The 13,653-nt window shown below is 42.4% G+C and overlaps 1 protein-coding gene across 1 annotated transcript in view; it reads left to right on the top strand.

Moving 5' to 3' along the window:
• The first annotated feature begins 2,361 nt into the window (after positions 1-2,361).
• The window catches only part of PRKAR2A (protein kinase cAMP-dependent type II regulatory subunit alpha), a 70,665-nt gene continuing 59,373 nt past the window's right edge, over positions 2,362-13,653 (top strand). The window contains exon 1 of the mRNA XM_043443441.1: positions 2,362-2,897. Coding sequence (XP_043299376.1) covers positions 2,645-2,897 — 253 coding nt within the window. The 5' untranslated portion in view covers positions 2,362-2,644. The remainder of the gene's footprint in view (positions 2,898-13,653) is intronic.

Here is a 13,653-nt window from a genome sequence, read left to right as displayed (position 1 = left end):
GTTGAGTAGAGCATCTCGCAGGACTCTGGGACCTCCTCTTCTGTCTACCATGTCTCTGTATTTCTCTTGCTTTCGAGGGTCTCTGCTCTTGACCTTTCCCACCCACCATTACTGGCTGTTGGCAGCTGTTTGCCAGTTACTGGCTGCCTGTGGGCTCAGTTGCCATGGTAACCCCCAGTGGTGCTGGTGGACAGGCTTGAATGAAGGCAGTCCTAGAAGGGTGAGGATAGAAGATGTGGGGCTTGGGCCTCTTGTATTCTCTTGTTCCAAGGCCCTCTTCTTTTGTCAGCTCAGCTGGGCCCTCATGAAGGCCCTGGTAACTCTCCTTGCTATTGAAGGGTTTCCCCGAAGGGGCAGAGATGGATCCCTGCTCTGAGGACCAGGTGCAAGAGGAGGAGAGTCAAGCTAGACCTGGAGGCTGGCTCTCCATCCTTCCTCTGAAGCTGGACTTCAGAGACAGGTGAGGAGCAGCTATGCAGTTCCCGATTTCTGTGGTCCTCATTTCCTCCAGGTCTGAGGATGCCTTTGAATGCCCTGTTTGCTGGCTGGCTGGCCAAGCTAGGGTATCTGAGACTAAGCCAGGAGGACCAACCTCCTTCAGGCAGAGGCTGCCCACAGCCAGCTCTGTCATCAGTCTGGAGTAGCTTCCTCCTGCCCTGTTTGCAACTGAGGTTGGAGTCCTAATTGTACAGCTGCCTGTCCCCCTTTCAAATGTATAAAATCTGACAAATGGGCAAACTAGAGAGTGGAGTTGCGAATTTGCCCTTCTAAAAGGTCAGTGGTAGGATTTCCTGAAGTGGGTCAGATCCCCAGGTGTGGCAGGGCAGTGGGAGTCCCACCTAGGTTTCCTGTGGATGGGCTGACTCCTGGAAAACTTGGGTCAGTCTTCACAGGAGCAGAGAAGAGTTGAGGAACCCTGCCCCTCCAGCTTCTCATTGCCCTGTCCTTACTGAAGTCTTTATATTCTGAGATCAGACACATAGCTTTGAATCAAAGGATCCTAGTTCTGAGACTGAGATCAGGAGAGCAGTCTCACTGGCTCTTCTTGCTGTGTGAAAATTTATTCATTTATTCAGTAAATCTTTTGCAAGACTGTGCGATAAGGACCCCAGCAGAGAATGAGCTGGACACTACCCCTCCCCCAACAAAGCTGATGGTTCAGGACTTCTCCCAGGAGTCCAGAAACTTGTCCAGGGAGCACCAGTGGGGATCACGTATTCCTGCTTCTAGACGCTCAGTTCCCAGCAGCACTGAGCTCCTGGGTGTGTGCCAAGACAAAATGAGAGGTCCTAGTGAGGATTTAATTAATACTGGGTAATTACCAGGTGGAGCTTAACCATCCCAAATGCCTTTCAGATTCCCAAGGCTATATCTAGTCACTTTTTGACTTGGCCCGGCAGAGACAGAGGATGCTGTCCCATGCTTACTGGGACTTTGGTCAGCACCTGGGCTGTGTTATGGACACACTGGGAAGGTTTCCACTCTTTTCTCTTCCTTTGCAATCTGCTGTAGGTGAAGGTGCAGTTTGGGAAATAGCATGGCCTCTCCCATTTGCCTAGGCCCCTTCCTAGGGACAAAGGATAACAGTGCCTTGCCATCTGCTCAAACACCATCAAGCAATGCTGACCCAGGACCCAGGGCCCAGGGCCCAGGGTCCAGGGCAGAGTATGGGGAGAGAACGGGTGTGCAGACCTAGTCCTGGGAATCCTGATGGGAATCCTCAAGCAGAGAAACAGGCACAGTGGTCATTCCTGCCCTAGGCTTTATTCCCTTTTCTCAAGGAACATATTTCGAACTCATTCTTCCAGATTTATCTGCCGGTGGCTCCCAAATTATTATATCATCAAAACTCCTACTGCCTACAAGGCCTTCTTTCTTTGACTGCCAGACTTTGGAGGGTCCTACGGTCATGCCACCAGGCCACCCAACAGTCAGGGTGGTTGTGACTTTCCCAGGTCTTTACTCTTGTTGTCCTCTATGCCCACATGGCTTTCCGCTGGCTCTTCCTGTGGTTAGGTCCTGCCCAGGCCTCGGAGTCAGCTTGAATGTCACCCCCTAAAGAGGGTCCCCTTGTTCTCCACCATATCTGGAACCACACCGAGATGGAGAGGTGGCATTCTTGCGTCTGGCTCTCAGCTATGTCCCAAGTACCCAGTAAGGGCGGACAGATGGTTGGATCTTAGCGTGTGCTGAAAGAAGAAAAGAAAGATAAGAGGCACTAACACTCCGCTTAGCAGGTAGACCTCTGATCCTTGCGCCTGGATCGCCAGGGTAGCGGGGCGAGTAGACGGCCCCTTGGCGCAAGCGCACTGAGGGCCGGCGCTCGGCGGGAGCGCGCACGCCCGCGGCCGCGTGCGTCACAACCCGGGCTCCCGCCCCGCCCGTCCCGCTCGCCCGCTCGTCGGTGCCCGCGGCGGCGGCGGCGGCTGCCCAGTGACAGCGGCGGCGGCACCAGGCCGGCCGGAGTAGCGTAGGGTGGTGGGGCCCGGAGACACACACCCGGCCAAAGGGCGGCGTGCCTCGAGGAAGGCCCGCCGGGTCGCGCCTGAGGAGACCTCGCGGGCGCCGGGCGAGAGGCCGGCGTGAGGGAGCTCCCGCCCAGGCGGTGGCCGCCGGCGGCCCGGTCCCGCCTGCCGCCGCCGGCATGAGCCACATTCAGATCCCGCCCGGGCTCACGGAGCTGCTGCAGGGCTACACCGTGGAGGTGCTGCGGCAGCGGCCACCAGACCTCGTCGACTTCGCGGTGGACTACTTCACCCGCCTGCGCGAGGCCCGCTCCAGAGCCTCCACCCCGCCCGCCGCCCCTCCTTCCGGCTCCCAGGATTTCGATCCCGGCGCTGGCCTGGTCGCCGACGCGGTGGCGGACAGCGAGTCGGAGGACGAAGAGGACTTGGACGGTAGGCGGCGGGCTGGGCGGGGGTTCGCGGTGCGGGGACGGAGGGAGCGGTGCCGGGGGGCGGGGGTCTCTCGAGATCCAGAGAGGGGCTGCGAGGGGCCAGGCCTGCCACCCTGGGCCGGGACCTTGGAGCCCACGAGGGGAGTTCGTCCAGGTTCCCCGAGCCGCCGGCGTGAACCCCGCGTGCGCCACTTCCAAATTGAGCTCGGCGATCCTGCCAGCCCCGGAAAGCAGCGAGCGAGTTGTCAGATTCAGCTCGAGGGAAACGTGCGCGCTTTCGGCCCGCGTGCTGGCGCGGGGCCGGAGGGGCGTGGAGCCCACGGCCGCCTCACCTCGGCTGGAGACGCTTCGCCCGGTTTCGCTGCGAAGACAAGAACGTTCGTCTACACCGACTCGGGTTTCCTAACCAGGACGGTAACTTGGGAAATAACTTATTTTGTTAAAAGTTATCGTGCAAAACTTTAAGTGTAGACGGAAATAGAAAAGGTGACACGAACTCCCTATATACCGTCACCCACGTTACACAGTTGAAATATCGGTCACAGATGTTTCATCTATACTTTTTTTTTTTTTTTCCTCCTCCTTTGCTGAAGTATTTTAAAGCAAGTCCCAGCATTTCACCTTCTTTCAGCCTTGGATACTTCAGTACGCATTTCTTCATGTGGACCCAGGGAATATATGTATAAAGATATGTTTCATTTGCCTAAAATGATTGGATCAAATGTGGTGAGGGTCAACAATACAATTTTTTTCTCATGTGGTGCAGGAAAGAAGACTAGTAATACCTCTATATCTGATTTAAGCAAGATTGTCAAAAAGCAATTCCTTTTTCCTTGATGGCTTCAACATAGGCTTTGTCGGTTTAACGTAGAATTACCCTAGTTTTGAACAGCCAGAATTTAACAAAACAATGAAAACATTTGAGAGACAAAATTAGAGACTTATTGTTTACTAGCTCACACTGAAAAAACCCCAAACAACCTAGTTTTGAGTTGAATCCACATTTAAGTTAGGCTGGCAGGGAGTTAATTATTGGACATTGCTATTGGAGGTTGTAAGGTTCAGTGCTGTGGACAACTTCCCTTAGTTTATTCACACTAAGAATGGAAATTGTTCGACTATGTTACCCTGGCTTTAATGCACATTAAATTATTGGTTTTTCACCTTAATCCTGGAAATCAGAAATTATTTCACAAATCCCTGCCACAGAATTGCTTCGTGGTCTAAGACAAGCCGCGGAACTTGTCTGATTTTAAATTTGCTTATCTTTAAAATAGGGTTAGTGACCACAATCTCCCAGGAATAAATGTGTTTTTAAAAGATTTATTTCAGGAGTGACTTCTGCATTTGTTTCACTGTCATAGCAATAAATCAGAAAGTTGTAACTTGCTTTGCAACAATCTTTATTTACCCAAAACATTATTATTTTAGCTATTCGTCTGAAATGAGTAAAACAGAATTTCCAAGTTTTGTGTCATGTCTTCATTTTTTGGTTATTTTTTATATCTTTTTCAAAGTTGAATTGACTTGAATCTTTGTAACCCTGTGCTTTATTTTACTGGTATTTAATTTTTTTTAATATATCTCTTCAGTGGCTGTGCTAAGTATAATTATAGAAGTCAACACAAGGTGAACTTCTATTTACAGATAATAGACTAAAAATACACTGCACACAGTGAGATACCACTTCATACCCATGCGGTTGGCTATTATGGAAAAAAAAAAAAACAGAAGAGCAAGTGTTGGTGAGGATGTAGTGAAACTGGAACTCTTGCTTACTGCAGGTGGGAATGTAAAATGTCCTGGCTGCTGTGGAATACTGTTTCACTTTTCCTTAGAAAGTTAAACATAGAATTACTGTGTGACCAAGCAGTCCCACTATGTATATACCCCCAAAGAGCTGAAAGCAGGGAGTAAAACAGATGCTTGTATGCTGGTGTTCATTGCTGCATTATTCACAATAGCCGAAAGATAGCCCAAGTGTTCTATAGACAGATGAATGGATAAATGTGGTATGTATACAAAATGTGGTATATATGTACAGTGGCACACTATTCATCCTTAAAAAGGAATGAAATTCTGATGTATACTACAGCATGTATGATTCTTTTTTTTTTTTTCTAACAAAGTTTCATATTTATTACTGAGTCTCATAGACTGATAGCGAGGAAACAAGGAACATCAGGAGCCAAGCATTACAGTAGTGATGTTCTTGCTGTGATTTGGATGGTTAAAAAAGTGGTCTTAACATGTGTGCTACTTTTTATGTGAGGCTTCTTATAGACCCAGCTTGGTTCTTCTCCAGTGTCTTCTCTGGGAATTGTACCTGATCTTATTGCCAGTTTTCATTCGAATCCATTGAGGAATGGGACGATTCTGCTTTTTTTCTTGGCTAGGAATCACTTGATCCTGAAAGTCTTGAGACGACATGGTGAGGAGAGAACTCAACCGCACATAGGATGGCGGAGAAGAGAAAAGAGGAGGAGCATGGATGATTCTTGACGACATTATGCTAGTATAATATGCTAGACACAAAAGGAGAAATATTGTATGAATCCATTTATATGAGGTACCTGGAATAGGCAAATTCATGGAGACAGCAGAATAGAGATTACTAGGAGCTGGGGAGAGTGGACAGTGGGGAGTTACTGTTTAATGAGAGCGGAGTTTCTGTTTGGAACGATGACAAAGTTCTGAGATTGGATAGGGGTGATGGTTACACAACGTTGCGAATGCACTTAATGCCATGAATTGTACACTTAAATGGCTGAAATGGTAAATTTTATGTTATGCAGAAAACATATGTTTTTGAAAAGATAAGAAATACTAGGATGACCAAAAAGTTCATTCAGACTTTTCTGTAACATCATACAGAACATGTTGCATAGCCAGTGATTAGGAACATTAGGATAATAAGTCCACAGTACCTAAAATTAGAAATAGGGTATATAGTATTAGAACCATAATATATCAGAGAGACTTTACTTAGTAGGGCTTCCCTGATAGCTCAGTTGGTAAAGAATCTGCCTGCATTGTCAGTTGGTAAGGAATCCATCTGCAATGCAGGAGACCCCTGTTCGATTCCTGGGTCAGGATGAGCCGCTGGAGAAGGGATAGGCTACCCACTCCAGTATTCCTGGGCTTCCCTAGTGGCTCAGCTGGTGAAGAATCTACCTGCAGTGCTGGAGACCTGGGTTCGATCCCTGGGTTGGGAAGATCCCCCTGGACAAGGGAAAGGCCACCCACTCCAGTATTCTGGCCTAGAAAATTCCATGGACTGTATAGTCCATGGGGCTGCAAAGAGTCGGACACGACGGAGTGACTTTCACTTTCACTTTACTTAGTAAGGTCCTCAGTGGCTAACCACCAATTCAGTTTATAAAACTGTATGCTACTAGAAACACTGAAAAAGCTTCATTAATTGTTATTGGTTTAGTTTAACAACAGTTTGATATCAAACAACACATCAAATATGAAGTATTAGAATGAATATTTCATTCTTGGGAAAGCCTGAAGAGTTCAGACTTTATTGACTTATTAATAAGTTACTCTGACTGCATCCTCATAAGAACAATAACTTGGCATCTAGACTTGATTCACTTCTATAATTACAGTAAAACATTTATATTTGTGGTCTCAGCATTTTTTTCTTTTTTGGTTTATGGAGACATAATCCATATACCACGTAATTAACCCATTTAAAGTGTATAGTTAATTGGTTTACTGTATCTACAGATATGTACAACTGTCACCACAGTCAGTTTTAGAACATTTTTATCACCCCACGAAAGACACCCCGTACACTTTAGCCATCACCTGCCCACATCCCTATTCCCCTCAGTTTTAGGCAATTACTGATTTCCTTTCTGTCTCTATGAATGCGCCTATCCTGGCCAATTAATTTAAACGGAATCATAAAATATATGGTCTTTTTGCTTCTGGCTTCTTTCACTTAGCATAATGTTTAAAAAATTCATCAATATTGTAGCATATATTAGTGCTTCATTCCTTTTTATTGCTGAATTCTGTTCCATTGTATGAATCTACCACATTTTGTTTATCCATTCAGCAGTTGATGGGCACTTAGATTGTCTCCACTTTTTTTTATTATTACGAATAATGCTGCTGTGAACACTTCTGTGTATAAGTTCCAGTGTGGACATGGGTTTTCATTTCTTTCTGGTATATACGCAGTAATAGAATTCTTGCACCATATGGCAACTCTTATACTTCATATTTTGAGGAACTAATTGTTTTCCAAAAGTGGCTGTGTCATTTTATATTTTCTAACCAGCAGTGTATTGAGGGTTCTGAATCCTCCCCATCCTTGTCAACACTTTTTATCTTTTTTATTATAGCCAACCTAGTGGGTAGGAAGTAGTAGCTACCTCATTGTAGCTTTGCTTTGCAGTTTCCTAATGATATTGAGCATTTTTCTATGTGTTTGTTGGTCATTTGTGTATCTTTGAAGAAATGTCTATTCAGGTCCTTAGTCCATTTTTTAAAATTGGTTTGTCTCTTTATTGTTAAGTTCTAAGAGTTCTTTGTATATTCTAAACAAGTCCTTTATCAGATATATGACTAAAGAATATGTTCTGCATTTAGCAAGTTGTTGTTTTACTTTTTTGATATTGTCTTTTGAAGTACAAGTTTGTAATTTTTATTAGGTCCAGTGTATCATCTTCTTTTGTTGTTTGTGCCTGAGGTATCTTATTTAAGAAGCCATTGCCAGACCCAAGGTCATGAAGATTAACTTCTCTGTTTTCTTGTATGAGTTTTACAGTTTTAGCTTTACATTTAGGTTGTAGTACTTTGGGGGTTTTTTTTGGCTACGCAACATAGGAGATCTTAGTTCCCCAAGCAAGGATTACACCTGTGTCCCATGCGGTGGAAATGTGGAATCTTAAGCACTGGACTGCCAGGGATGTCCCTAGGTTGTAGTACATTTTTGTTATTTTTTGTTTAAGAAGTAAAGTACTTCATTCATTTATATGTGGTTTCTCTAGCACCACTTTTTTTTTTTTTAATATTTATTTATTTGGCTACACCAGATCTTAGTTGCACCATGTTGCAACTTAGTTGCGACATGTGGGATCCAGTACCTTGATCAGGGATTGAACCTAGGCCCGCTGCCCTAGGAGCACAGTCTTAGTCACTGCACCACCAGGAAAGTCCCCAGAACCACTTATTAAAAAGACTATTCTTTCCCCATTTAATTGTCTTGGTACTCTTGTTGAAAATCAGTTGACTGTAAATGCTAGAGTCTGTTTTGAACTCTCAGTTCTATTCCATATATCTGACTGTGTGCCACTCCTGCATTCTTTAACTACTGTAGATTTGTAGTAGTTTTGGAATCAGGAAATGTGAATTTTCCAGCTTTGTTCTTTTTCAGAGTTTTGCCTATTTGCATCTCCATATGAATTGTAGGATTAACTTGTCAATTTCTGCAACGAGGCCAACTGGGATTTTGATAGAAATTGCATTGAATTTATAGATTAATTTGGCGAGTATTGCCTTTTAACAATGTTAAGTCTTCAGATCTGTGAATATAGAATGTCTTTTCATTTATTTAGGTCTTCTATAATTTCTAAATTAAAGAACCACAAGTGTCTTGTAGTTTTTAGAATGTAAGGTTTGCACTTCTTTTATTAAATTTATTCCTAAGTAATTTATTTCTTGTGAAGTGATTGTAAATGTAATTTTCTTAATTTCATTTTCAGATTGATCATTGCAGATGTATAGAAATACAGTTAATTTTTAAGATATTGACCTAGTATCTTGCAGTCTTGCTGAACTTATTTATTAGTTCTCTAGTTTTTTAGTGGATTCCTTAGGATATTCCCCCAGCATTTTTTATTGCACAGTATATACCACATAACAATTGGAGTTGGTTTAAATTGCCTTATTGGAACCTTTCTGAGACTTGCTTAATAATAATAATAATATTTCTACAGTTCACATATCTGGGTCTCTCAGGAGGATTTGGACACAGTTAGGCCAGCCCTCTTTGAAACTTTCCCCTCCTCGGCATCGGTGTCTTTGTCCCCTTGTGCCTCACTGTCTCGCCTCTGTCCTTTAAGTGTCTGTTGAGGACCCCCAGCGTTCAGTTCGTTCACTGTTTCCCCCTCAGTGACAGTTCTCTTCCTGAGCATCGAACCTGCCTTGAACCTGGACCTTCAGAATCAAACTTGCTCTGTTAGACACACACCCTGGTTATGGCTGTCTTGTCAGCTGGTCACCTCTCATTCATCTTTCAAACTCATGATGCCTAAAACTAATGTTGTCAACTTACCTGTCACACATCTCTATTTTCTCTGCAGTCACCTTTTTCTGATTTCTTCAGCAAGAAACCCAGAAATCCATCACTTTCTTCTCTCTTTTGCCCTCTTTCACTTTCGTTTGTTTTGATTTCTGGGTTCCCCCATCTTCTCCTTCCCTACTGTCCCTTCCCTGCCTTGGGTTTACTTTTTATTACTTCTTAAAAGAGAAAAATTATTTGACTGCACCAGGTCTTAGTTGTGGCATGTGAACTTTTAGTTGCAGCATGTGGGATCTAGTTCATTGTCCAGGAATTGAACCCAGGCGCCCTGCATTGGGAGTGGGGCATATTAGCCAGCGGACCACCAGGGAAATCCTTACATTGCTTCTTAACTGGATGCCTCCTGTAGGTCTCCCACTCGTCTGTCTTCCATCCATCTATACTCTACACTGTCCCCCAAATCACCATTCTTTCTTTTTACCTCGCTGTAAAGAACTGTGGTAAACTGTATGTAGTGTAAAATTTGCCATTTTAAGTGTGCAGTTCAGTGCCATCAGTACAGTACATTCACAATATTGTGCAGTCGCCTTTTTCAGTCAGGTAAACTTTTTTTGAAGTAAAGCATATGTGCAAAAAGGTGCACAAATCACAGTTGTGCAGCGTGATTGTTCATAAAACGTACACACTATGTATTCCTTCAACTTGCTCTGGAAATATCAGCTGGAGGAGACTTTTTTTTTAACTCTTTTTCTACATTTTACGTAATTTACCCATAAATACTGTTCTGCAACTAGGACAGGTTGAATTTATTAAGCCTTTATTCTTTATTAGTCTCAGTGCTCAGTTATTTATTATGCATCGTCTCATTGAATCCTCCTGATCTTCTAAAAAAGGTAGGGACTATAATTATCTCCATTTCACAGATAAGGAAATTGAGACCTAGAAACTATCCAAGACCATATAATAAGCAGGGTTTGACTTTAGGCTGGATTTAATGCCATTATACTGTTCATTTTATTTCATGCCTGAATTGCCTCTCATTTTTTTCTTGCCTTATTTATTTATTTTTTTACAGAAAAGGTTATAAGCATTTAAAAATTTCTTTACATAGCTGTCATAATGCATTTTTTATTGTGGTAGAATATACATAAAATGTACTGTGTTACCATTTTATTTTGTGTGTGTGTGTGTTACCATTTTAAAGTATACAGTTCAGGGGCATTCAGTACATTGATTATTTTGTGTAACTGTCACCACTATTTTGTTCTTCTTTTTCAAGATTCTTTTGAGTTTTCAGGACTCCTTGCAATTCTATATGAATTTTAGGATCAGGTTTTCCATTTCTGCAAAACAAAAACAAAAAACTTGCTTTCTTAAATTTCATATTCAGTTTGTTGATTATGAATATATGCAACTACAACTGATTTTTGTATGTTGATCTTGTACCCTGCAACTTGTGGATTCTTTAGGATTTTCTGTATATATGATCATGTAATTTGTGAATAGTTTTATTGTTCCTTTTTTACTTGAATGCCCTTTTATTTATTTATCTTGCCTAATTCCTCTGGTAGGGCTTTCAGTACTATGCTGAATAAAAGTGACTGAAACAGGCATCAGTGGTGTTGGGAGCAGTGAAGAGGTCAAGTTGGATAAAGCCAGTGTTGAAATGATTGACTCAGCTGTGATTCTTGGGGATAGAGGCTCCAGTGGGGTTGTGGTGGAAGAGGTCAGGTCCAGTGGGTCAGGGAGTGTGTGTGGGGGGGGGGGGGGGGGAGGGAGGGAAGGAGGGAAGGAATAAGGACGGAAAGAAGACAGAGCCTGCAGAAGATTCAGATAAAAAATGGTGAGTATGTTTTGAAGGAGAAAGGACTTGGTGAAGTACAGGTCTCTGATTTTGTTTTGTTAAGTTAGAGTCACCATAAGCATGTTCACATGCAGAGGGAAAGGAGCCCGTGGAGAGGTAGTGTCTGATGGAGCAAGGTCCTAGCATCGGCGGTGGGGAGGCGGATTAGAATGGAGGGAAAAGGTGCGGACATCTCATATTCAGAACGGGAGAGGAATGGTATTTGCTTTAGCTGTTATTTAATTTAAAGGGATAATTTAAGGTTTTACTTCTTTGTGCTCTTAATTCAAGGCCTTGTCTTTTACTTACTTGAATCTCAGAGGTGAACATCTAAGCTAAGGGGAAACAGTAGGGAGGTTTTCCAAAAAAATTTAAAGAGAACTATTGTATGTCTGAGCAATCCCAGTTCTGGATTTTTTTCAAAAGAAAACAAAAACACTAATTCAAAAAAATAAACACACCGCTGTGCTCAAGGCAGCATTATTTACAGAAGCAAGATAAGAATGCAACCTGAGTGCCCATTGTTAGGTGAATGGATAAAGATGTGGTATATATTTACAGGTGGAATATTACTCAGCTAAAAAAGAGAATGGCATCTTGCCATTTATGACAACATGGATGGGCCTAGAGGGTATTATGCTGAATGAAATAGGTCAGACAGAGAAAGACAAATATTGTATGGTTTCACTTGTATGTAGAACTTAAAAAAATAAAACAAATTTACAAATGTATTAAAACAGAAACAAATACAGAGAACAAACTGGTGGTTACCATAGGGGAGTGAAGTCAGGGGAAGAGTGAAATTGGTGAGGGAGATTAAGAGGTTCATACTTCCAATAATAAAACAAGTCACAAGGATGTAACGTACAGCATAGGGAATATAGGTAATAAGATGATAATTATTTTTTATGGTGACAGTTGGTAGCAAGTTACTGTGGTGATCATTTTGTAGCATATAAAAATATTAAATTACTATGTTATACATCTGAAACATATAATATTGAAAGTCAATTACATTTCAAATAAAAAAAGATAACTTGATCTGCTAGGGCTCTTCTTGCATTTTCTTTTGCATTTGAGATTCTATTTAAGTGAATTTAAGATTAAAAAATAGATGGCTTGAGGTTTTTAGTCCAAGCCCTGATATTTGCCAGGGAATTTGTTAACAGTTTGAAGATGTGATACCCACAAGACAATGTGTATGAAGACAGTGACTAAAGATGTCAAGATTTGGATGAAGATTTTTTTGGTAAACCAGTGGCTGGAGAATTATTGTTCAGTTTGCAATGTTATTATTAACCTTTTTTTTTTTTTTTAAGACATCCATCATTTTTAAACAAATGTAAAATGATAAGAGGAGAATTTGCTTCATGCTGTAAATGCTTGATAATCTCTTCAGAAAGATTATTAAAGTTTTTAGTTTGGTGACTCCATGATCATTAACAGGGCAACTGCTCTGTCTTACTGTTACCCAACCAAGAGTTCAATGTTCAACTAGTGGGTTGGTTTCTCAATTCACAGAGAAGCCATGTCTGATTGATGATGCTCCAGGGTTTTTTTTTTTTTTCCTATTGATAGTGATCCATAGATAATTCTTAGAGTATGGTTCAATTTAATGCATACCAAATTTTTAAGTGTTGTGTAAGTCTAGCAGATGATTGGTATCTGAAATGCCAACAAGTGAGAGAGGGATTTAACACCCTAAAATGAGTGGTCTTTTATAGCTTTTTTCATGCTTTCTTTATTTTTGTAAGTTGGCTAGGGAGTTTTCACAGTTTGTTTTTGTTGAATAATAAAGAATATGTCTGGCCTTTGTCCCAGATTCCTGGCACAGAACTTCTAAAACTCTTAGAATTTCCCAAGTGATGGAAATATTTTTGTTACACATAAACCCCCTTGGATCAGGCTTGAGTTTATGTTAATGAGATGATTCAAGATAGGGCCTGGTCACCAGAAAAACCAACCATGTAATTAGAAAGTTTGAACTTTGAGCCAATCTGACTTCTGGGGAAAGCTGAGGGACTGGAGATTGGATTTAGTATTGTAGCCCACGATTCAGTCAATCGTATCTATGGAATGAAACCCCAATAAAGCTCTGAACATCAAAGCTTGGCGGAACTTCCTGGTTGATGATATGCTGGGAAGGTGAAGCACCCTGATTCTGTGAGAAGAGACAGGGGAACTCTGTGTTCAGGACCCTCCCAGACTGTGCTCTATGTGTATCTTCATTTAGCTAATAATGATTTGTATCCTTTATAATAAAACTGTAATAATAGGAATGTGCTTGCTTGTGTGTGTTCAGTGATCTAACTCTTTGCGACTCCGTGGACTGTAGCCCACCAGGCTCCTGTGTCCATGGAATTTTCCAGGCAAGAATACTGGAGTGGGTTGCCATTTCCTTTTCCAGGGGATCATCCCAACTCAGGGATCAAACCCACGTTTCCTGTGTCTCCTGCATTCTCAGGGGGATTCTTTACCCACTGAACTATCAGGGAAACCCCCAGGAATAGGTATGTGTGAGCGTGTGCTCAGTCGTATCTGATTCTTTGCGACCCCATGGACTGTGGCCTGCCAGGCTCCCCTGTCCATGGAGTTTTTCAGGCAAGAATACCAGAGTGGGTTGCCATCTCCTAAACTCCTGTGAGTTGTTTTACA

This window comes from Cervus canadensis, chromosome 22, assembly GCF_019320065.1.
Source record: "Cervus canadensis isolate Bull #8, Minnesota chromosome 22, ASM1932006v1, whole genome shotgun sequence".
Lineage (NCBI taxonomy): Eukaryota > Metazoa > Chordata > Mammalia > Artiodactyla > Cervidae > Cervus > Cervus canadensis.
Note: the sequence above shows the minus strand (reverse complement) of the source record. Positions and strands in the feature narration are given on the sequence as shown.